Source organism: Pagrus major, chromosome 8, assembly GCF_040436345.1.
Source record: "Pagrus major chromosome 8, Pma_NU_1.0".
NCBI classification, from domain to species: Eukaryota; Metazoa; Chordata; class Actinopteri; order Spariformes; family Sparidae; genus Pagrus; species Pagrus major.
Window position 1 is genome coordinate 3026775 of NC_133222.1, and position 26004 is coordinate 3052778.

At 44.8% G+C, this 26004-nt stretch overlaps 2 protein-coding genes across 3 annotated transcripts in view; both read right to left on the bottom strand.

The window, feature by feature from the left end:
• Positions 1–6230: 6230 nt before the first annotated feature.
• Positions 6231–13130, bottom strand: LOC141001461 (prosaposin receptor GPR37-like). Its single transcript, XM_073472545.1, has 2 exons — positions 11937–13130; positions 6231–7744 (listed from the first exon to the last, which is right to left on the bottom strand). The coding sequence occupies exons 1-2, from the start codon at positions 12879–12881 to the stop codon at positions 6911–6913; spliced, it is 1779 nt and encodes a 592-aa protein (XP_073328646.1). The 5' UTR covers positions 12882–13130; the 3' UTR covers positions 6231–6910.
• Positions 13131–14537: 1407 nt separating this feature from the next.
• pot1 (protection of telomeres 1 homolog) overlaps positions 14538–26004 on the bottom strand; it is a 52187-nt gene continuing 40720 nt past the window's right edge. For both annotated transcript variants that reach the window (XM_073472132.1, XM_073472133.1), the window contains exons 11-20: positions 21099–21283; positions 20704–20789; positions 17247–17294; positions 16986–17142; positions 16667–16875; positions 16247–16382; positions 15870–15952; positions 15418–15512; positions 15145–15250; positions 14538–14906 (exon numbers count right to left, since the gene is read on the bottom strand). In XM_073472132.1, the coding sequence (XP_073328233.1) occupies positions 14767–14906; positions 15145–15250; positions 15418–15512; positions 15870–15952; positions 16247–16382; positions 16667–16875; positions 16986–17142; positions 17247–17294; positions 20704–20789; positions 21099–21283 (1245 nt within the window). In that variant the 3' untranslated portion in view covers positions 14538–14766. The remainder of the gene's footprint in view (positions 14907–15144; positions 15251–15417; positions 15513–15869; positions 15953–16246; positions 16383–16666; positions 16876–16985; positions 17143–17246; positions 17295–20703; positions 20790–21098; positions 21284–26004) is intronic.

Genomic DNA, 26004 nt, shown 5'->3' on the forward strand with positions numbered 1-26004 from the left:
TCTCGGAGGGGTTAAGCACACATTAATGTTCTCGCCTGGAGGTTTGGATGATGCAATCTGAGGCTGTGCTTAATCGCTGATGATGGGGTTTTTAGAAAAACATACTGTATGAGCGTCTAACTTAACAATACTTTCACACTAATGTATAAAAATGTTTTGAGATTAAAATCCTACAACTCTAATGTGCTGCATCTCATTTGTTTAAAAAGTGCAGATGGTTGTGTTTAATCTGTATTTGAACACAAAATAAAATAAAATAAAAGATACAACATGTTATCACTGAGCTCTGGAGGCTGATTCTGACTTTAGTGATCTTCAGGTTTTGTTTCTCGCACCACTGGAGGTTCACATTTGTGTTTTCTTTAAGCTAAATATCTCAAGACAAAACGAAAAATTGCTGAACTCCATGTTCGTCTCAGGATGAACAGTATTAACTTTTGGATCATCAGCAGGTCAAAAGGTTTTTGCCAGTATTTCGTCCAGCACTTAAACTGATGACATTCCCATCAGCCTCAGTTGCACTTTGTGTTGAGTGGTAAACAGCTAATGTTAGCATGCTAACAGGCCAATATGGTAAACATTACACCTGCTTAACATCAGCATATAAGTACTGTCACTGTGATCCTGTTAGCACGCCGATGTTAGCATTTAGCTGAAAGCACTTCTGTGTCCAGTGGTGCCTGATTTGTTTTGGTCTGCCAGATGTTTCTAGCGAATAAAAATAGAAAAAACTATTTAAAAAAGTATATGATATAAATATCTGTTAACGCTTTTGTGAGGTAAAACTGCTCTTTCAATGTGTAGGACCCCTCCCTACCGCCCACTCGTGTTTAACGTTTAAGCACCTTGATGTTAGCGCAGCCTCAGAGCTGCTAGCACGGCTGAAAAACTCTGATTCTTACTGCTCTCATGTCTCCTGCATCCACTTCCTGTTTTCCTTCGCTGTTCAAGCTTTTAACTTTAAAGTCACTGAATCACCATTAAACACTCTGCAACAGAAGTGGGTCGTATTAATGCCACTCGGAGGTATTCATGCAGCCCTATAAAGGACTGTGTGTGTGTGTGTGTGTGTGTGTCGCCTCTTCAGTGGTTCACTTCCTGTTTGTGTTTTGTATTTTTCGGACCGTTTGCTGTCAGAAGCAGCCTGCAGTTTCTCTTCTTTGTCTTTTCTGGATGTGAGACTCAGCAGCAGACTGTGAGGAGGTGACACTTCAGTCTGCAGAGTTTCAGTTTGTTCTGGGGGGAAACAGATTGGATGTGAAGAGTTTGTGGTGGAAGCTGCAGCAGACGCCTGGGGGGATTTTTTTTATTTTTTTTTAGAGTGAATCAGATCACTGCAGCTTTCTGACAGCAGCTGCAGTCCGCCTCCATTAATACTCTTCACCCGGGGGCGCAGAGGGCTGCTGCAGAGTCGGGGCTGGTTAACAGCAGAAACACTGTCACACTGCAGAGGAGACGGGAGAAGAAGTGGGTCTGCAGTCAAGAGTTGTCTCTTTTTTAGTCTGAAAACAGCAGGGAACAAGGACAGTGTTGTTAGTTTATCAGCCCAACATGTTGTTTGAGGGGAAGATATCTCTGACTGTAGAAACAATTAAGTACTACAGCAACACATCCTCATACCAACACGACTGAATGACTCTAAAAACATCACAAGTGTTGCAGCGTACCAGCGACACGCGTACCAGACCTTCGTCAGTCACTCGCTGTGTGGTTGGGTTTAGTCTGTGGGGAGAAAAATGCCTAAAAAACAGCCCCAACACACATAAATATAAATAAAAAATATATATATTGATGGGGAATCCCAACGCTCACCATGTTCCCAATGAAATGAAATGGGGAATATTTATAGAGGGGTTTGGATATCAAGGTCTCAAGGAGTTAAGACTACAAAAGAAACCTGCAGACGTCTCATGCAGGTAACCGGATGTTAACTTTTGATGGTCACACAACACAGTTGAATATTCTCACAATTTCCCTCAACAAGAAAGAAGAAGGGCAGTAAAGATCAACAGGGCCTAAGCAGAGTTTCTGACAGTCTGTCTGGATGAGGTTTGCATTGAGTCAAGGACAGAATCAGACCCACCGGGTTGTCATTCCCCACCTCTCTTAAACCTTCAACGCGAGGGCGTCGTCAAAGCCTGATTGGCTGGGAGGGGAAATACCCCAACCTGCTCTCACTCATCAATTAGGAGCCAGTCTCACCAACCTGCACACAGGTGATCTGCATCCACTGCAATCAGCCCAGAGTTTGAAATTGATTTAAAAACTAAAGGACAGCGAGTGCCACATAATGGGACTGTTTCAAGGCACTAAAACCAGTAAAGAACTCCCCGCTGACTTCTGGTTTCACACTGGACACGAACAGATGTCACCTGAATCACCAAACATCCCTGACCTCCTCCCTGAACAGACCTTTCACTCTTTACACTACTTCTCTTCACTTCCTCCTTTGCAGCTGTAAAAGTCCTACAGCCATATGGGTCATAATAAGCTGCTTTAAAAGTCGACCTACATAGGGGTTTAAGCAACAAAGGCACTTTCAGTAAGGTTAGGCAAAGATTGTGCATTTCAGTTAAACGTTAAAAATCACGTCGTGTTTCATGATTCAGCTGTTTCTTTTCTGTATTAAACCAGACGACAATCTTTCTCGAACCTCTGAGTGCTGAACGTGAACGTTTAGTAACCGTCAACACCACCAGCAGATATTTTCTTGCAAGATCGCATATTTTGATGAGAAATAAATGTTACTTGCGAGATTTGTAAATTAACATTACTTCCCATTATCCAACATAATCCAGTCCGCATCAGATTTCCTTTAAAATGTACTTCCTGTTGCACATTAAATGAATAACTGTATAACTTCTATGTCTTGATTGGCCTTTATTTCTTTATTTTAGCCAAGTGATCACGGCAGACTGCTAATTGTTGCTCACCAGAAGAGTGACAGTTTACACTTGGCTAGTACTAAGTGCTGTATCGTAGGCAACTGGACTTGTTTCAGTTTGTTGAAGACGTTTCACCTCTCATCCAAGAGGCTTCTTCAGTTCAAACTAACTGGAGGGGAGTCACAGGGTTTTAAACCCTGCGTGGGAGTGTCCTTACAGAGTCGTTAAGGACACGTGTGAGCTCTGAGTTTCAGAGTCGTTAGGGCCACTGGTGGGTCATTGACCCAACAGGCCTTCATGTGGGTTGCTAGTGCGAGGTGAGCCCAGGTGTGAATGGTCATTAAGCTGTCTGGGGAGGGAACTCAGTACTAGAGTGTAGGTGGGTGGTAAGTAGTGTCGTAGGCCACCGTAGCAGGTAAAATTACCATGACCTGGATGACTGAGAACCTTCATCAACACTTGGCCAATAAAATAAAAACTGAACATTCATTTATTAAGACCATTTGACCACATTAGTTGTAGCTCATTACCAAATATACTGGCAACTGAGTGCATATTTAACCAGGAAAGGGCCTTTTAGACTGAAAATGAATTTTACGCAGATTTGAAAGTCGGGGACTAAACCGCCAAACGGCCGCCAATCATTGGTATCAGTGTATTGTCCAAAAATGTGAGTAGTAACTTAAACACACACATATAGAGATGTCTGCTTATTTTATTGCTGTTTTGATGTTTCGAGCAGAAAAAAGTGATCTTAATCTGCACCAGGACGAGTGGTTTGGTTGCCGAGGAAGCCTGGCTCCTGTCCACCAATCAGGGCCGGCGATCCGGGCCCTCCCAGGACGTCCGTCTCATTCCAGCACACAGTCCTGGGAGCAGTTAGGAGAAGGTCAGTGAGCAGCTTGTTCAGCAGCAGAGCCTCAGTGTACCCGTTGCCCCATTGTCTCTGAATGAATTGGGATGTCTAATTACTGGAGCAGCGACAGGGCCGGCCAGCCTCGTCTACAAAAGAGTCCAACACGCAAGTTTGGTGCCAGAGAACAAATCAAAGCTAAACGGGTGATTAGAGAAGAATGTGGTTTACATACAATGAGTCCCCGCTTGGTGATTTAGGGATGAACTCAATTAGACAAGAATGTTGTGTCATTATCCAAGAACATTGATGCTGTAACTGCAAATTCAAATTTAGATCATATTCTCTTGAATGAAGGCGGAAAGTAGAGTCAAAGATCTTAAAGAAAAATTTAAAAACGTGTCCAAACTCTTTGAATAGTGCCGCTCAAACTGGAGAGACCATGAAGGAGTTCAGCTGAGACAACATTTCTCACAGCAGCCTGATGAAACATCTTCCCTCTCATCATGTCTTTGCAGATGTAATCGCTGAAATATTCTATGTTCAAGCTTCACATGTTGCCTGCATTCAGGAACAGGGATTGCCTCTAAGGTTCATGCTGGGAGCCACACAAACGCCCAATTATCTCTCCAGTTCGACGTAAATGTTCCCATTACACTCTGAATAATTAGTGCTTTCATGCATTATTGCTATGCAACATGCTAAATACAAGCATGCTACTATGATACCTGTACCATGCAAATAAATACCAATATCCAAAAAAAAAAATATGCAAGCTAACATAACTTAGATGTTAAGTGTTGTCAAGTCAATCTCATCTAACCTGCTTATTCTTGCTGTCGATCCGATCCATGATGTGATAACACAAGGCGAGACAGAGGCGGAGTACATCCTGGAGAGGTCGCCAGTCAGTTACTCAACATGCTAAATGTTACACGCTAAGGTCAACGGGTCAACTTCCTACACGTTTTAGCGCAGGTCAACTCTTTAATGATACCTTTCTAACACCTGTGATGCTCCATGTTGCAGGTTCAGGTTGCATGTCGAACAGTTTGGTAGGATTCACACTGGTTACATTTAAAAACAGTAGAGCTGAAGGAAGCTGTACCAGGAACTTGTGCACTTGTACAGTGATATGAATGGAAGCAGTAGCTCAGGTGCCGTCAGGCTTTTGTTGATCGAGCCGTTTGCCAGGATGCGTCCTTTAGAGGCCAGACTGCACCGGATCAGACCAGAAACCATCAGTGACAACTTCTTTCAGTATAAATGAGCCTCGACGCGTTGTCTGCGGTACTGTAGCACTGTTCACTGTGGCGGCCAGCTGAGAGGCAGACTCCCTCCGTCGTCATGACGACGGGAGGCGAGGACAATGGCGCGCTGTGTCCTCCCCGGCTGGGTGGAGACGATGATGACGAAACGATGGCGCGAGAAAAAAAAAAAAACAGCTGAGATTCTGTGCTGAGCCTGACGCAGCAAAATAAAGTGGAATCAAAGGAGGAGAAGTCGGTTTGTGTTTTGAAGGTTTTTTTTTCATTTGAGCAAATTCAATTAATATTAAAACTATTTAAAATAAAGGATCTTCTTGCATTGACTCGTCAAAGCTGTCTGCGTTCTGTCCATGCCTGAGGACGGTCCCGTTGTTTGTTGGACTGACTGTAACTCTGAGTAGATGAGGACACGTTGTGTTCAGACTGAACTGTACAAACAATAGTGACTGTGTGCTCTGGATGAACAGTCTGCACATCATCTCTCCTTCTTCTAACAATGATTACACTGACAACTTCAATTACACATTTTAAGCTCTGCTAATGGTAAGGCTTTGAATAACCTAATCATCAGTGTATTCTTTGTGCCGTCCAACACGCTCACACAGTGGCTGTAGGAAACAGCCTCCAGGGCACCAAAGCAAGATTTTATTTTGTAAGCGCCTGCGGAAAAATTGTGATCGGAGGAGATATTTCAGGCGACCTGGATGTAAAACTCTCATTAATTTTCCCTGACAATTTTACATTGTTTACTCCTATGGCTTGGAGTGAATGAAACTTGAATAATCACGACAAAAGATTGACATGTGTGTTCGAAAGTACCTACTTCTGCTGTGAACAGAAAACCTTAAGAGGAGAAGTTAAATCCAGCTGTAAGTAAGAAACATCAGTTAAGCTTTTTCAGCTTTGTGCGCCACTGAGCAGCTTGCATAGAAATGAACAGGGCTCCACCTCCAAAGCCTTATCGAGAAAGTTTCCATATGTCACCTGCACAGGTTCCTTGTGCAGGTGACATATGGGGTCATTTTTCTGATGAGGGCAAAGCGTTTGATTCAACTGTAACAAATAGAAGTTTAAGTTTTTATTCAAAACCTGGTTTAATTCCTTCTTTCTTGCTCTGTGAGGCCATGCAGAGCTGCCACTGAACAAACAAATCATCAGTCTAGATGCAAAACAGCTTCAAAAGATTATTTTAAAATACTTTTTAATTAAAGTGACATCTCTCTGGTGGCTAAAAAAAACAACAATAACTCCGTCGTTACATGTGCACTGAGCGGCGTGCATCAAACACACAGTGAAGAGAAACACACTCACACAGCTGATTCACGAGAACATCTGCAGCAAACACGACAACAACAGCATCAACAGCCATTTTCAAATATATTACTGTACATCCCATTAACTCACTCACACAAAGAAAGAAAACATCCAAAAGAATGAAACTAGCGGGGCTGACAGCAGCCGTGGTTGGTTGATAAAAGTGTTTATGCAAATTTCAGGTAACGTTTTATTTTCAGGGTCTGTTAACCACTTTAATTATCACTTTGTCAAGGTGTTGAACCACATACAAGTCGGGATCAGGAGAAGTTCAGGGTCCATGTCGGCTCTCAGCTTCTGTAAAATACACTGACGATGAATGAAAAGTAAGACTGAGTGCACGTTCGGTAAAAATACTGGTGAGTTAATTTGAAAGAACTAAACATATAAATGCTATTAACTAAGTCCGACTGTGTTCTTTTATATATAAATTCTGTAAACGGTGAACGGACAGTCAGTCAACACAAACGTGTTCAACAGTTTGGAGTCGATTCCAACTCAGGAAGTTACAGCCTGATATGTCAACGCGTCCATCAATCAAACGATCCCGAAGAAGCTCCGCTAACACTGTTGATCTTTGACCTTTGACCTCAGCAGTGTGTCCCCACGGCCGTGTAGGCGGCGGCGGAGGTGGACGCCTCCCTGCGGATGGTGCCGAAGGGCGACAGCTCCAGCTCGGTGGTGGTGCACTCGTCGCCGTCGCTGGCGGCGGTGGCCGGGGAGCGGGGTGGGCCGCACTCGTCGCAGCAGCAGCAGCAACAGTCCAGGAAGGCTCTGGTGAACGGCTGGCACAGGCAGAACAGCAGCACCGGCGTCACCGCAGACTTACAGAACAGCAGCAGCTGGCTGACCAGGTGCAGGATGTCCAGGGTTCTCCTGGGAACGCCGGCCGCCATGTATACGCTGACGATGTTGCAGATGTTCTCTGGAATGATGCAGAAGCCGTAGAGGATGGCCAACGCCACCACGGCGCAGTTCATCTGGCTCTCCAGCTGGATCTGCTTCTTGCTGCTGCGCACGCAGGTCCGCTCCGCGTGGCGGATCTTGCGCGCCGTGACCAGTGAGCTGCAAATGGTGAACAGCGTCGGCAGGCAGAAGTAGCAGCCGAAGTACCACCAGAGACGGGCGCCGTCGTACGTGAGTCCCAGGACGTAGAGCGTGTCCGGGAGGTCAGTGGAGATCCGGACCACACAGCGCTCGCATGGCGTCACGTCGGGCGGGTCGCCGTCCTCGGTGACCAGCTGTCGGATCAGCAGCTCGGGCAGCGCCAGCAGCAGAGCGCCCACCCAGATGACGGCGAGCTTGGCCGTGGTGGACGCCCAGTTCTCGATCATCTCGTAGTACATCTGCACGTTGGTGGCGGCGCGGAAACGATCGATGCACAGAGCGCACAGCGTGAAGGTCGTGACCCCGAGAGAAGCCACCTGGGAAGAGAGAAGGAACGTCCGGTTACACACTGTTCACAGGAAACTGAAGAAAGATCTCTACACTCGTCTGACGTGATCAGGGAGGATATCATCCCGTACACGTTGGGTGAAACTGTCAACTCCGAAGATAATATTCTGAATTTATCTCAAATCCTGGATCCTGACCCTGAAGTCAACCAAGTAACGAAGTGGAAACCAACCACATAATCTGTGTCACACACACACACACACACACACACACACACACACACACACAACTGGTTCCCCTGTCTGTTGTCTTTCATACAGTGTGAAGTGTTTACAGCTGCTGAGACACAACAGATGGGGTTTGTGACATCATGACGCAGAGCAGAGTGTGTGTGTGAAGTGTGTGTGTGTGTGTTTGAAGACATGTGCACAAACTGAAAATGTGCATAAAGACACACTGTATCGTTGGTCACGTGAGGGTTAATAATAGTCACATTAATTAAATTTATGTTGGATTATCATGAAGAAGACGTTTGTTCTGTGTTCAGTCACTTTCGTTTTATTTTTTTATTTTGTGTGTTGTGTGTGTGTGTGTGTGTGTGTGTGTGTGTGTGTGTAAGCTCCCTCTTTGATAAGTAGACGTCACACGCAAAAGATCACATTTGAAGTAATATTCTGGTAAAAGACCTTAAAAGGTAAAAAATAGTGAATACATGTAGTGCCCTGTTGGCAATGTTGACGTGTGTGTGTGTGTGTGTGTTTGTGTGTGTGTGTGTGCGTGCGTGTGTGTGTTGGGGGTCGGACTGTCACAGCAGTTTAAATCCTCTTTCTGTTTTGTGATTACGCTTCATTAAACAGTTAAGCGGCGACAGCAGTCAGCTCTGAAATGAATAAATGTTTGTTTTCACACTTGCTCTGTTAATGTAAGCGTCTGTTGTCCGTGCTAATAAAGCTTCATTTGAATTTGAATAAACTACCAGCGAAGAAGTAAAAAAAACTGTTATTTCACTTACTGACTATTGAAATTTTAATCAGTTTGGATCTTAGTGAATGGACTGTCTGCACTTAAGACTTAATATACGTATAATATAGATATAAATAAAGTAATAATGACAATAACCAGGAAGTAAAGTCAAACGTGAAACGAAGGACGATGACATGTTGGTGACATCAGTAAATATCAGTGATGTCATGTAGGTCATCGCCTCAAACAAAGAGCTCTGCTGCTGTTAAGAGGATTAAACTCAATAAATACGAGCTTTTGTTTGTCAGATGTATCAGATTTTACACACACGATAACCTGACGCTGATATTTACATTTCAGACATTCAGCTGATTTTAAAACATGTCAACCTGAGACCAACACACACACACACACACACACACACACACACACACACACACACACACCACAACTACAGCTGAACATCTCAGTCACGTGTGACATTTAAACGTGAATCCAAAACCATGAGCAGAAAACAGCCACATGTTGGGTTGGTAAAACGTCCGAGCAGCAACAAAGTGAGAAAATAAGAAACTCTCTGCAGATACGAGACACTAACACGCCTTTTCTCCCCGTTCCAGCCTCCCTCTCTGTCTGTTTACGTCTTCTTACGTCTTTGTTTCGTCTCGCTGCGTCTGAAATCAGTCTCATAATTCACCTCAAATGCATCAAACTAAAGTAACGAGGCTGTTTTGAAGCTTTGAGGAGGAGAAAGTTCAGATGTTTGTGTTCAGATGTGGAGAGGAGAAGCACCTGAAACATCTACTGAAGTACAGCAGTCACTTCTCACCTCTGACCATCAGTATCAACTCTTCTGGTTTCAGACCTGCCAACACACTTTAGACTAGACTAGACTTTTATTTTGGAAGGATGGCACACGAGGACAAGCTGCAGTCAGTGTGTGTGTGTTAAAGAGGCACTAAGATGAAACTCATTCCCCTCTTTTCTTCACATCGTTGGACCTCAGTTCATGTCAGATCCTGATAAACTGACACCACAGTGCAGTGAACACATGCATTATTCCCTCCAGGGGTTTTTGTGCTCCTCAGTCAGACAGTGATGCATCATTAGACGAGACGATTGCTGCAGAAATTGTGGACAAAACAAGACATCCGAGGACGTCAAGTTGGGCTCAACATCTTATATTATTTACAGACCAAACAACTGATCGATTTAATTGAGAAAATAATCGACAGACAAATCGACAATGAGAATAACGGTCCGTCAGCAACACCCCCAAATACATCCAGATCTAATCCGTAGACCTCCTTGTTTTCTCTGATGAAGACTGATCAGAGGGGGGTCGTCCTTCTCTAATCTCAGTCTGAGAGACTCTTCATTAATCCAGATCTGCCCTCTGATTGGACAGCAGGAGGTCACGTGTGCAGCAGGTGTCGTCTTGTTTACCGCGGCCTGATGTGACACTGATCAGATTAAAGAGTCGTCACATGAGGCGACATTAAACCTGATTTAAATCCCGACTGCAGTCTGAAGACGCCGTCCACCTAATTCAGCTCAGGACAGGAAGACGTGCGATGACATAAAGATACATATTCAGCAAAACCTCATCTTTTATCTTTATTTCACTGTAATAACATCAGTTGGTCAGTTTCTGACGTTCAGGACGGATTCACAACTGATAAATAGAAATTAACTGGTTGTCGTCCAGAGTCTTTGCAGCACAAAGTCCTTTTTCTTTGTGTTTCTTGCCGAGTTGTGTCGTGGGATCAGTCACATGAAGGGGAACTTGGTTCTTAAAAAGTCCCTCAGGAGTTGAGTTGAGTAAAGACTTTATATTTTGTCCTGCATGACTCATATTAAGAAGAGATCTCCAGGGACCGTACAGACGTGACGGACATGTGAGGGTCTCTTAAAGAGGAACTACACAATAAATGAGTCATTAATGATGTTAAAGGTAAAGTTCACCCAAAAATGAAAATTCAGTCATTATCTCCTCATGTCGATGGAAAGTCAGGTGAAGTTTCAAAGTCCACAAAACATTTCTGGAGCTTCACAGTAAAACAGAGGACCCAGACTGATCTGAAAAGACGCTATTAACACGGTCTGGCTCGTGAACCCACTGCAGACGGCTGTGCACGCCAACGGTTTTAACGTAGTAGCTACAGTGAAGATTAACGTCAGGGACCATTTTATTGTTTTTGGTTGTTTTTTTACGTCTTAAAACAAGTCTCAAGTAAAAATACAGCGATTGTCTCAAAGGGCCATAAATGTGCCTGTAGTGACGGTCAAAGTCAGAGTCTGACGGCTCTACCAGCTCCATGCTGCACTGACTGGTGGTCAGTCGAGCCGCCACTAAGAGTCTTACTACACAATTATTATAAACTGATCAATGCACAAGTTGTAAAGTCAGAGTTAGAATAGTGTGTAACTAAAGTGGCCTGTTGCTGTTTGCTGCGATGACGTTTAATGTCCCCGACAACCTCTGTAGTCTCATTTAGACACTTTTAGCAACCGCTAACCGTTTTTAACACACGGAAGAGCTTTATAATTAAACTGTGAGACATTTAATGATGTCGGGGGAACAAAACATGTAAATATCTACGGCCTGTGGTAACCACACACCTTATTTCAGACATATAACATATTTACTTTGAGACGAGGGAACCAGAACCGCAAAAATGCGAACTAACTTCTGGGTTTTAGGACAACAGACTACACAACTTCCTGTTTCGACACTAATAACTGAGATAGGACTTCAGCAAGTTCAATCAAAGTTGGTATCTTCCTAAGTTTCAGGGTTTTTAGTACAAAACTTCATCTTTGTCTGACTTTTTCTCCACCACTGTCCAGTACTCGGAAAAAGACTGGAAGATCTGATTAACTCAGACGATGAAGTCTCTCATTAGTTTCAGACAAACTTTGAAATATAAGGATTTTGTGCCCCGTCACTTACAGACACATGAGGGAGGGGTCTTGGAAAAATGTGAACTTTTCCTTTAATTCAAGCTGCTCAGTGCTGGGTCTTGGTGTGTGGTTCAAATAACTGTGTTGATGTGTGCAGAGTCACAGTGCTCATCACATTAAAGCCTCTCACAGATGTGGGGAAACTTTAGGTCTGCCTGCAACATGACGTCATGCGTGATCCTCCCTCCAATCACCTGTCAGACCTGCTCTCACCTGTCAACTGACATGTAACTCGTGAGCAGCATCATCAGCACCACCCGCAGCGCCCTCCTCCCCTCCCTCCCCCCCTCTCACCTCCAGGTACGGGATGATCCTGCACGAGAACTCCCCCAGCAGCCAGTTCTTGGTGAGCTCGTGAAACACCACGAGCGGCAGGCAGAAGAAGATGATGACGAAATCCCAGAGCGCGAGGTTGGCCAGCAGCGAGTTGGAGATGCTCCTCATGTAGTAGTTGTGACACACGATGCACATGACCGACACGTTCCCGATGATCCCGACGCTGAAGATGAGCGCGGCGGTGATCATGACCGCGTACGCGCCGTACGACTCCGCGGTGACCGGATAGAACGGGTTCTTCACCTGCTTCCGTCTGGGCCGCGTGTTCACCGGCACGAACGGCGTGGTGTCGGGGAAGTCCGGCAGAGAGTACTCCTCCTCGTAGTCACTGGTGTTGAGTCCGAACGGGGCTTCGGCGTCTTGTTCCTGCGCCATGGCGGCGGGCAGAGCTTCCCACGCGGCTCCGTCCTGCAGCGGCTCGCTCCGCTTCTTCCGGCCCGGTTTTGCGCTCCGTCTCTGCCGCCGGTGGCGTCCGCTCCTCCCGAGGCTCCAGGTGCGTCCGTGCGGGGTTTGTGTGAGCACTTCACCCGGACCGCATCCACCCCTCCGCGGCTCACCAGCCTCGTTAACATCCGTGCGTAAAGCCTCGTCTCCGGGTACAGGTCGGATGCGCCGCGCTCCATTTTGCGCATCGCTTTTACGCACAGCGCGCCGGGGTGCCCGAGTCCCCAGCCGCTCAGGGGGTGACGGGTTTACAGTATCCAGCCAAGAGGCCTGCGCCTGCGTCCCCCCATTGTCCTCCCCGGTGACTGTGCGCCATCTCCGGCTCTGCGCATTCCTGTCAGCGGCGGGGGATTCATAATGAGGGCTGAAAGTCGTCTTTGTTTTCCAGTGGAACTGACTCGCGACGGCCTCGCTGCAGAGCCACAAACACAGTAACCTCGAGAATGGAAGCAGCAGCATCGTGTGGTTCTGTCTAACCCGTCAGACCAAACTGATCCGAAATGATCGATCCATCTCTGGTTTCTGATAATCAGTCCAAAAAAAAAACAAAAAAAAAACTTAACTTCCGCCACAAAAGATCAGTTTTCCTTCATCTTTGAGCGCAAACAGGCTTCACAAAGTCTTTGGTTGGGTGTTCGAGGGGCACCTGTCGGGTTTGGGTGCGTCCCGGAGCGACTCCAGTCTGAAGGCATCACCAAAGAGATCCGAACCAAAAAAATGTCCTCAAAGTGGGCTCAAAAAGGGGGAGCAAACCGTCCAGATCCTCCTCAGCTGAGGGTGGAGGTATGGGGAGAGTTCTTTAAGGTCCACCTCCGTCACATGAAGTCTCAGCGCGCACAGCTGCTCCGGAGCGCCGGGGGAGGACGCGGTGAAATGCGGCCGGTGGAGACGCCGAGCCCCGTCTGAGAGACAGAAGAGGACCCGAGAGTAGGAGGAGGAGGAAGAAGACATGAGGGAGGGGGTGAGGAAGGGGGGAGGGGGGAGTAATCTGTCAAACACTGAACTGTAAACTGTGCGGGATCATCAAGTTTATATCATGTTCATCTGGACGTTCAGGCATTTAAGACATTTTTTCAAGAAGTTTTGATGATTATGACACAAATATCAGCAGCTAATAATCAATCAAAAAACAGAAAATGAATGAAAATGATCAGGAAGAATAAATATTAAAAACTTATTTAAGAATAAAATGCTTTGCAGTTAATCTATTTAGTAACATAATAATAAATTAGTATAATACAACAACTAATAAGACACACACAGGAAACACATGTTGATATTTAAGGAAGTTCAGTAAACTACTATAAACTACTGGATATTTGCTGTGACAGAAAAATATAAACACACAGTGAAAAATCCTGCAGGAATTCACTGTGTACTTTTCTTATTTAATCATTATCACTTCAATTTATTGTTGAACTACTAAAAGTTTTAAAAATGTCCTGGTCGCCTCTGCAGGTTCAGTCCAGTCACTCACAAACGTTTAGTTTCCCACTGAGTCAAGTCAGGACCAATGTTTATAGGTCCTGTGCGCCCTCTGGTGTAAAGTCAGGGTATTACACCTGCACTGATCTGCTTTGTAAGAGAATATTTAAGTTTTTTGGTTTTTGACTCGCAGGTTTCACACATTTATCCCCTGAAAGCAGATCTGTACTGACCTCGTCGCTCTAGTTTGGGTCCTCAGTTATTTTCTTTTGGTACTTACTAGTTGCGTTTGCTCTCTGCTGCATCTACACGTCACATTTGGCCTCAGATTGTATCAGTAAAGACTCAATGAGAGAAAACACTTAATTAAATGTGTAATGCTGTCAGTGGACCAGCAGATGTCGCAGTAACACCACAGATGAGTACGAGAAGTGAAGAGCAGGGCAACACATTTAGATGTATTTTATAAAATACACCTGAAGTAACGTCTGTTTTCATCGATGAGCAAAGAAATGTTCTTCACAGGATTTAATCTATTTTTAATGCAAAAATCTGACGGACTGGTTTATTGTTTCTGTAAAATGTAATGAGGATTGTTAGAAAGACATCGGATGGACCTGATTTAACCATCCATCCATCCATCCATCATCCATCCATCCATCCATACACAGCTGCTAAAATATCCACAACTTCATTAAAAGTTATTTCTTTTATTTTGAAAGACTCCTGCACAGGAAACAGCAGATTCTTTTAAAATACAGTAACATGTCAGTTTTCTACATTTTTGCAGCAACATTTTATTTACATTTATTTAAATCTACACAATAAATACAGATAAAAAAAACACACACGAAGGAACAAAAACAAGAGTCTTTCAGCAGGACTCTGGTTTCACGGTGACCTTTGACCCGCAGGTGGTTCAGGCGGGGTCGGGGTCGGACCGTGCGGAGGGGAGTTTAGTGACGGCGGTGTGACAGATCTGGTAGCAGGTTCGGTTCTGTCCCCCGTCGTCCTCTGCTCGGTACGCTGTCAGACACAAATCGAGCCACGGACGCTCACCTGAGGACACACAAACACACCTGAGAACAACTTCACACACACACACACCTGAACTCATTCACACCGAGACGCTGTGTTTTAAAGGAGCAGTCTGAACAAAACATCTTATTCCTGAGTGTGATGCATTTTTCAGAATACTTCTTCTTGTATCAATTTTACAGCCAATCATTGCTCTTCACTAAAACGATAACGTCACCGATAAAGACGCTGCTGCTGGACTGAAGAGTGTCAGACGTACCGGTGCTGCCCTCTGGTGGACAGAGGAAGTCCATCGTTTGACGAATCCTGTCCTGAGCCTCCTGATTGGCTGCTGCGTCCTCTGCAGACACCCTGAAGAACAACTCCTGAAGAAAGACACAAACCATCACTTTTTAAAAACCTTTCAACATATCTGAGACAAACAGCCGCCTCATGTATCATTTCAGGTAATAAAATCTGATTTTCTTCCTTCTCCATCTGATCTGCTGTGATCCAGAGTGAGCGGGACCTGAGATGTGCTTTTGAAACTCACGGCGTCTCTCCACAGGAAGACCTCCAGCGTGTCGGTGGCGTCCTGCAGCTCGAGCTTCATCAGCAGACAGAACTTCAGCAGCTGAACACCGAGAGCTGCAGACCAGAAGAAGCAGAGACATTTACAGTGTGATTTATTTTAGAGGAAAACAAAACTAGCTGGATCAGACCTGAGATCAGCGGAGGGGGGAGGACAAGGACGAGGCCGGAGAAGAGAGCTGTTTTAATTTTGATTACATTTGAAAAACTGATTTTAAAAAGAAGCTGATGAATGACCATGTTGTTAAAAGCTTCTGTTGAAACCACATTAATTCATGTTTTGGCCACTTTGAAGCAGAAGAACGAGCAGAAAAACACACAACACTGAGATTTTCTGGTGGGAGCCGTTTCCTGTGGGTTTTCTCCACCTCCTCAGTTTCCACTGACAGAGAGTCAAAGCAAACTCTCTCTCACCTTCTGCAACGATCTTCTCATCGATCAGCTCGACTCCTTCAGCACACGGTTCCCTCAGAGCCGCCTCAGAGCACCGAGTGCACCTACGACACACACAGGAAGTCACAGAGAGAATAACTCATCAGCTCGGGGACGTCTGTGCAGGACAGTTTTATTGTGAATAAAACAGCGATGTGGTCGAAAGTACCTTCAAACAAATCCTCTCATTAGCAGTGCACGTGTGCAGTAACACAAAAGGTTTAAAAATATGTGATTATCCCTTTTTATTAATGAGCTCAGCTGCAGAAGTTTCAGCTCAGAGCCACGTTGGAACATCTTTTGGATAAACATCTGTGGACATTTGCTGAAGCTGTTAAAAACTACTATAAAACTCTCACCCGTAGTATCTCTTCCTGCCTCTGAACAGGAAAGGCGCCGACAGGTCCAGCAGAGTCAGGTGACCTCCCGATGACCTCACAGGGACGATGTTCTGGTAGCCGGACGCCAGTTGACACGTTTCCGCCAAAGTCGAACCTGCAAGACACCAGAACGTCTGTGAGCAGGCGTCTGAGTTCAGGATGAAAACGTGTTGACTTTGTGTTTATGTGGGTTTGATGCAGCATCAGACGGGATATTGATACTTGTCTCGATGTCTCTACTTTGATAATCGATTTCAGTCAGAAACATTTGCCGGTTGCAGCTTCTTAAATGTGATGATTTGCTGCTTGTCTTTGTCATTTATGACAGTCGATGACGAGTCGTTGGGTTCTGGACTGTTTGTTGGACAAAAGAAAGAACTTCAGCTCTAAACTCGTTACCCATGAGGAAGATGAGCTCCTTGGTTTTGCCCTCAGACATGAGCTGTGTGGACAGGTGAACACTCAGAGCTCGCTTCGCGGATCCTGAGGAACCTCCGGGGGTGTCGACTCGACCGGAGAGCGCCCACGCTGGGGGGCTGCAGGGTCCAGAGTCCCTGGACGCCTCAGAGAAGAGACCTGCTACCAGTTCATCATCAGGGACGTCCTGCCTGAGATCACAGAGCACAGTCATTTCATCAAATCTTACTAATTTAATCTAATCTAATAAAGTTTGCAGGAAACATTAGTAAATCTTGTAATTTTGTGTGTGTGAGCCTACATGGATGTACACTTGCTGCAGTAGAGTTTCAGCGCCTGGTGGAGTCTTTGGGGCTCGTAGGATCTCAGCTGGACTCTGACGTGGTGAACTCGACCCGGATCGGAGCGCTTCAGCTCGGACAGCGTCGCCGGCTGTACGTCGTGACCGCAGCTTCTCTCTATTACACACAGACAGTGAAGATACAGATGAATAAACGCGGTCAGGATGTTAACGGACACAAGCAGAGTGAGTAATGACTCGTCTGTTGAACCTCCGTCAGACCTGTTGAGCTGCTGCAGTGTGCTGTGCTGCTCTCAGCTGCTCCAGCATCTAAATCAGAGAAAGAGAAACCATCGATGACTGAACAGGAGGCAGGGACACACATCAGTAAGCAATAGGTAACACAGGCCTGTAAACAAACTGTATCTGCTGAGGAAAACCACTGGTCTGAAAATCACTTTATTAGAAGGCTTCAAACGAGCAGACAGCTTCAGCTCATTTATCCCACAGCACGTGTATTCTGAGCTTTGTTTCTAGTGAATATATGAACAACTCATATAACATATTCTCCTAAATTGTGGAGAGGCGATTATATTAATTAAATATGAATATTTAATAAATTATAACAAACAATATACAAGCATTATGCAAACGAGGAACTTTGAAAGAAAGAGAACGTTAACTGAACTTGACACCTGAAAGAGAATCAAAGGGAACGTTGCATATCAGCGTCTTTATGTCGTGAATTTAATGTCATTTAGATTTTTTCCCGTCGTTAAAACTAAATTATTTAAAGACCCCTCCACACGTGTGTCTAACAGGGTTTTTACAGAGAAAACTGCCACTTTAAAATCCTTAAAATGACACATGCTCATAAATAACTGACACAAGATGTCTGCTTCTCCACTGTCAAGTCCACTCTCAGTGTCTGTGCACTGGAGGCTTTACGTTTCCACATCACAAATTACCGAAATGAAATTACCGCTTTGAATTATGTTTTTATATTTATTTGTTGACTCTGCAGGAGTTACAGCAGAAACAATAAGGCTGAACTTGCCAGTATACACCCCAACAACACATTCATTTAACAGAATACACAAATATAAGTACGGTCAGCTCGACTCGTGTCCTCTGTTAATTTATGCATCCACAGTCGGCAGCTTTCTGTCAGCTGTCGCTGTGTTTTCAGGATTATGTGCTTAACTTCTTCCTCTGTGTGTCTAATAGTTTGTTCTTCTAGAATAAATATCAAATATAAAATATTCTGCTCCGCTGTCAGTAGACGTGTCCTCTTTCCTGTGACCGTGCTCGTGGTGAGATGTTGAACCCTGGGTGGACTTATCGAGTTGATAACCAGCTTTGGTTTGACCGCTGAGCATGATTATGACTGTCAGGGTTCGTGGAGCCAGATAACAGACGTGTGTCCTGGGTATCAATTAATCAATCATTCTTTATTTGTATAGCGCCAATTCACAACAAAAGTCGTCTCATGACTCAAATTAAGCAGGTCGAGACCCTTTGATTAATTAATCACCTCGCTTCGCAGCACAGGCCCGACGACTGGCTCCCAAACTATTTGTGATTTCACAAATCACGCTTGTCGGCCCGTCTCTTAAAATCTGATTTTCAGAGAAAATTAACACTTTGAGCGATGAATGTGAAAACAGCCGTCTGGTGTCGAACTCTTCACAGACATCACTCCGCACAGTGGAGCTCAAACATTCAACTGTAGGAACGAGAAGAGGAGGGAGACTTTAAGTCCGTACGAAGACAAAGTGCTGCAGGTTCATGAAGAGGTTAAAATAAAATAAGCACTTTCTTCCTGCGTCCCAAATATTTTGTCCACTCAGAGTTACACAACAGACATCAGGCCTGCAGGTAGCAAGTTCTATTAAAGCTGCAGCAGTTTGTCTGTCTGTGTGTGTGGAAACCTTCAGGTCACAGTCAAAGTTTGGACTTTTATTATATCCCCAGTGAAGCGTGGGCTTTTAGAAGGCTCAGCTAATGGAAGCAGCTCCCTGCAGCTTCAATCCGTCCATCCGTCCCTATGTCAGTGAAGAAATTGGTTTGTCTGAGCAGTCAGGATGTTCATATTTCTGCTGCTGGCAAACATGTTTGTTATTCAATCAACGAGCTGCAGGCCGCCAGCGCTCACATCATTCTTCCTTCTTTGTATTTCGCTCACGCAATAAAAATATTGTGATTTTCATTCTCGGTCGTTTGTAAGCAGAACCACAAAGGAGGTTTAATGAAAAAACAGGAGGGACGTCGGGTCTGTGCAGGAAGGCTTTTCCATCTGACGCACGTCTGATTGAACAGACGCACCGAACTACTTCAGGACTATTTTCGTCTGTTTTACATGCGTAACTACAGCAACTCTGTGTTGGCTTTGAGTGCACTGTGCCTGAACACATCCTGTGTAGACAGCATGAGAGCGGAGTGGAGCGCTTCCCTGCTCCTTGTTCACGCAGCTGTACGCTCCCCCGCTCAAAGCCGCCGCGCCGATTAATGCTCTGCGCTCCACTCACATCGTTCACCGCTCGCTCTAAAAAAAAGAAATAAAATCTATGTTGTATTTTAATTTTTGCTTCCACTGTAGCCAAGCAATCCCAAATAACTGAGAAGCCAAAGCCACATTTTCCATTGGGGATGCTTCGGACTAACGGTGTGCGAGGTACCGGAGCGAAACCAAAAATCTAAATTGAATTGAAAACTCTTTTATCATAAAATCCTCCTGCTCGTCCTCCCTGCTTGCTCACGCTCCGCTCACATGCTCTGGTAGATAGAGACTAAGTGTAAACCCACCATGATGCTACAATTTGGTTTATGAAATGCGTTTTTTATGCCTCGAGTTCGGATTTATGGCCTTTACCATTTTTGTTTATTGGAGCTGGAAGCGAGCAAATTTGGACTCGAGGGTGGAGCTGGGAAGGATATCCTGATTGGATCTGCCTGAGAACTCGAGGACACGCTGTAGTAGCGACTTGTCAGTCACAAGGTAGCCACATGCTAAAGCACATCCTGCTTTATCGTCTATTTTACAAAGTTGGTCATTTTCTCATAAGCTTACATGCAGTCAGACTGCTGGACATTAGAAAGCCTGCATGTTTTAAGCACCTCCACAGTGGCTTCACTATCAGACTCAGAAACTCCACTCTTTATACAGTCAGTCTGCTAACATGCTGCTCACACCAGGCCTCCTGTGCAGGTGCAGTGTTAGCATCATGCTAGCATGTGTGAGACTGTACTGTATAACTGTAGCAGTGATTTGAGCTCGATGCTTCCAGCACATTCAGATTCTGACCTGATGATGGTGCTAAATGAAATGTCTCCAAGTATTATTGTTGGTGCTGCTGTCACAGAGACAACTGGGTCGCTTTCTGTTCTGTTCCAGCTACCAACAACACAGGACACAACGTGAGTTTATTCATTCATTCAGTGTATTGTGGAGATATGAAAGCAGAAACGGTGCCAGGCTGGATCAACAGTCAGCCTTTATTTTTTCCCAGGAGATTTTGTGCCCGGTGGCAGAACAGAATTTCCTAGAGAAGGTGAATTTACATCATAATGACACGCCGAAGCATAAAATGTGTCTATTGCCAGTTTAGAGGATCACCAAAATCATAACAATTCACCCGGAGGGAAACATGAATGTCTTCAACACATTCTCACGTCAACGTGTCCAGACGAGTAACAGGTTTTGATATTTGATGGGTTTGATTCCAACATCCAGTCGTACCTGACGGAGACTCGGGTGGTGTGCTCCAAATCTCCAACAGCGCCGAGTCATTCAGCTCGTCATCCTCTGAGAAGCCCTCGATGGCTCTACAGATACACAAACACAGCGGATACATTAATCAATTACTGTTCAACTTTTACATTATAATTACATTTTAGAACTGAATCTAAAACCTAAATTCAACCGTGCATCGTTTTATGTTCCAGCACAGTTTTAACATTTTTCTCTAAAATGCTCAAATGAATCTTCACCTCCTCTCTTCTGGTCCAATTATGCTGCACAACCAGAACCAGTAAGTGGAACTAGAGCTTATTATGAAGCAGGTTTTCAACAATGACTTTAAATCCTAGCTTCGAGCGCTCTCAGGTGTATTTGCCCCTCGTCTCCTGCCGTACCTCTTCAGCTCCTGCACGTCGGGGCTGTTTTCTGGAAGGACCCGGATCCCCCTGCCGTACGCCGTCCCTCCATGCAGGTGAAAAGCCAGGTGATCCACCTCATTTAACTGGTTGCTGGTGAGGCCGGGCACCTTACTCGATCCTGGGATCGCTCGAAGGTTGTAGATCCGAAGGAAGTCCCCGGACTGAAGGGACAAATTTTACACAGAAAACATTCAACAAAGATAAGAAAGAGTTACTGTTTTAAATGTTTACTGGCAAAACTTCAAGCAACGAGACAGAGAAACTACTCAGACAGCTGTCATACAAGGTGATACTTGTTTTTTGCTTGACAACAATCAATCATGAGGGACTTCACGTAACAGGGTAACACAAACTGATGAATCCAGTCCAGTATTAAAGGAGACATATTCTGCTCATTTTCAGGTTCATAATTTTATTTTTGGGTCACTACTCGAACACGTTTATATGCTTTAATGCTTACAAACACATCAGTTTTCTCATACTGTCCAGTTCTGCAGCTGCTGTCTCTTTAAGGCTCTCCCTCCTGAATACCCTGCTCTGATTGGACAGCTCACACACGCCTGACCCAGCACCGCTAACAGCAACAGAGCAGCTGTGCTAAATCAATTCTTCCAGCAGTGTTTTCTGTGGGAGAGAGGAGCTTCTGTTGGAGCAGACTTTGACCTTTTTTAACTTTTAGAATCTTTTACATGAACAAGAACAAACTGAAAATAAAAACACTGAAAGCCTCTTACTTTGAGGAATTTGTTCCTGCCTGTGTGTAAAAAGTTTATTTTAACCAATGTGATCTCACACCTCTTGTATCAGCTCCTCTTTGATACAGTGTCAACAAGGAAACATGCTTCATAAAGATTCATCCAAACACTCAGTCACACCTTTTTCTGACTTCACATCAGGTTTGATCAACCAGCAGATGGCGTTGTTGCACCAGACTTACAGTCAGCGTGGTGACAAGTGATTCAGAGGCTGCTCAAAAGGACTCAGTTCGGAGGGTTTGTCTTTTTTTTCTTTTTTTCCTCTTCAGCTCTCCGTCACGACGAGCCCGCAGTCACCAGAAATGTTTCCTCGCTCTCATCATCAACAAACGCTTCAGTGATCAAGTGTCAGAGGGACTCACTCTGCTCAGATATTTCACTGAAGACTTTACAGTTTTTACATGACTGGGTTTAGTCAATACAAGACCCAGATACACACACACACACACACACACACACACACACACACACACACATGACCCTTAATTGCATTATAGCTGGAGAGCAGAAGAAAGACTCAGAAAGTGAATCCTCTATAAGCTGTGGCTTCCTTTAAATCCATTTTCTCCATATACTGAGTGAAGTTTCAGTCAGTGTCAGGGTGGATTAACGGCTGATCTCCTGAGGCCTCTCCTCCTCTGAAGATCCACATGAAGAGCTGAGAGATGAACTGGGAGGACTGGAGAGCTGCACCCCCCCCCCCCCCCCCACTCACATGGAGGCATTTGATTATCTGGAATTATGCCCCCATAACCGGATGTAACTTCAAAACTGACAACCAGCAGGAGCTCTGCCGTTTGTGCGAGTTCGAGACATCAAAAATTAAAGTTCACTTGGTTTTATTTCGTCCGTGTCATGATCTGAAGATATTTAACGAGACAACGGCAAAAATATTTAATATCGAAAGAAGACTAAAAAAGTGAAGAGACTTAATAAGAGATTTTCCCCCGTACTCTCCGACTCTCTCCTGGAAGTTTCTGCATGTTAAAGGTCTGCAGAGTAAAAAAGCCCAAAGTCCAGGCCAAAGGAAGTTACTCTCTCCCACGGGAAACGCTGCTGCACTGCCTGAAACGCCTGGTTTGTAGTCGAGCCTTTACTTCCGTAACTTATGTGCATCACTATGTAACGAACCTTATATAAAAATATATATTTATATATTTATTATAAAATACATGCAGCTGTACCGCAGCCATGGTTAGCAGCTGTAGCGGTGTTATTTTCAATCACACTACCTTGCTCGGCATGACCCGCCCTACTCTTCCTCTGATTGGCTACATCCTGCCTGTTAAGTAGTGCGCATGTGCAACTCTCATCAAAGATTGAACAGAGGCGAGATGTCTCACTCTGTAGCTAAAACGGAGCGTTCAAGACACAGTGTGAAAAGGGATGCTGCAACAATGAACCATATGAGAAAAATAATGTGTTTTTTGAAAAGTAAAGTATGTAAACTTATTCTACTAGGACCCCCAAATAAATGTATGAACTTCAAAAATTAGCATAATATGACCTCTTTAACTCTTGTATGGGTCATGCAATCAGTAACATCTTTATCTTTACAGTATTTAAATAAAACTGGTTTCCATGAAGTTAAATTTAACGCAGCAAAGGCTAAAAGTAGCACTCTCCTTTCAGATCTTCAGCAGCACTTTCTAAGTACATAAGAAAACATTCTGTTTGAGTATGAATCATTATTAAGATCATATAAATCCCACTGTGGCAGGAAGCAAACAATGAGACCAAACAGACAGTGTTTTTGTTTGCTGAATCCCAGACTCTGCCCGGGTTTTTACTGCATCTCCGGAGACCTGGATGTTTAGCAGAATGAGACGGAAGAAAACAACAGTAAGTACTCGGGAGTCTGGCTGTGTTTTCTCAGAGCTACACGAGAGTTTAGCAGTATTTGTGTTTAGGAACAGGTGTAGAGAGAACTGAGAGAGTGACTAATGCTGGGAGACTGTGAAAAAAACTCCAAAGGACAGACAGCAGTTTGAATAAAGACGGAGCCGTGTGGTGTCGGCACTGATCTGAGCCTGGCCGAGCTTCCTGTCTGTATTCACGTATTAAATCCTCTGTAGCGGTCCTAAGAGGTCAGGTGTGATTAGAATGAGCAGACTTTTAGCTGAGAGAAGCAGCACATTGTTTGGACCAGGACCATGACTCATCTGGCCGTCGGAGCAAGGTCACAGTGTGTCCTGAAGTCAAGGAGGTGGTTTTATAGATGAAGAAAGTTGTTGCTGCAGTATCGATCGACCGTAACGTTAGTAATCTACACGCAACGCTGTCAATAACAAATGCAGACCGCCTGTAGGAGGACTCCTTGTTATCAGGGTGCTGACCATGTGTTGAAGAGCTATGGACTGGAGGCCTTGAAGTGCATCTGTGTGGAGCAGGAGGACTTCACGCTGCAGGATTTCCTGGCGCTGCTAATTCCAGTCTCCAGTGAGGCAGCAGAGCGCCGGTCCAGAACCGAATTAAAGTGGCCATGACAAACCGTCTGTCCGAGGCATGACAAAAAAATCCAGCCAACAGCAGGTTAATTAAGTGCAATTACATTGTCTTATAACTGGTTTGTTCATCAAATCAAAGTGATGATAATGAATCATGATGGAATTTTAACAACCCCGTCAGTGAAAATGACAACGAGAAGGTCTGATACAACCTCTGATCCACTTACAGACAAACACGGGCTGTCGATTAAATGGATTTACCACCTTGGTGACCTGCAGAGCCCTGACCTCCACCCAGTGCAACACCTCTGGGGCGAACTGGAACACTGACTGTGGGCCGGACCTGATCCGTGATCAGTGTCGGACCTAACTAATACACCGATCAGCCACAGCATTAAAACCACTGACGTGAAGTGTATAACATTGGTCATCTCGTTATAATACATGTTCTTCTGGGAAATCTTGAGTCCTGCTCTTACATGTCGATGCCACTTGACAGACACCAACCACCCAAACACTGCTGCAGACCAAGTAGACCCCCTCATGTTAGCAGGACTCCAGCAGCGGTGGCTTCCCCCAGCAGGACAATGCTGCCTGTCACACTACAAAAACGCCTCGGAGGCACGTTTCACGGATACTAGATTGGATTGGTTTCTGGGGAATTTGGAGGCCAGATCACGTTGTCCTGCTGGGAGGGGCCACTGCCATCAAGGAAGGAGTACCGTTGCCATGATGGGGTGTACTTGGAATACCAGGGCCTACGGTTTTCATGCAGAACACTGCATCGTAACGAAATGATGAATTTCATTCACTTCATCCATCAGTGGATTTAATGTTGAATTATTGTGTCTAAATCTGATCAAATCCCCGCAGCAGGTTCAGTCTGAAACCAGACGAGTGGAGGCTGTTGTGGTCGACCTGTTGCAGAGCACTAAATCACTACCTACATTCATGTTATTTCAGTGTTTCAAATAGGTCGGGTGTTGGGCTTTATGAAGACCATTTCCAGTGGACGGTGAACAATATGGACCAATCAGAAGTGATTTTCCTAAAACGCTCGCAGCCACAGCGATGAAAAAACACCAACAGAAGGTCAAAAAAAACAAAGCAAAACTAAAATTGCCTCCTTTCAACAGTCCCCCTTTTTTACTCACCCATAGAAACAAGCCACTAAAATACACTTTTTCCCCACAAAGATCCATGATTCACTCCCTGAGGAATGAATGGGGTCTATTCTGGGTCAAAGACCCATCCTCCATCCAAGTTTTGTGGAAATCCCTTGAACAGTTTTTGTGTAATCCTGCTGACAAACCAACAAACCAACAAATAAATAAACAAATGGACACAGGTGAAAACATAACCTCCTTGGTGCAGGTACAAACACAGACACTACCTGATAATATGGTCTGTTGATTATCAAGAGGGAGAAAACTCCTCTTCATCAGAAGAAGAAGAGGAAGATTACCTGAGAAAGGCCGAGACGGAGAGAAAGAAAATCCGGCTTGATCATTACTAAAACAGTTGGCATAGCAACCAACAGCAGGAGAATCAGTGGTATTGTTACAGCTTTGTGAGCTGCTTTTTTTTTTAGCTCTTTGACCAATCAGATCATTCAGCTGAGACTACATTTAGTTTAATGGGTGCATTATCACCATCGGCATGTACACAGGGGGGGCAGGA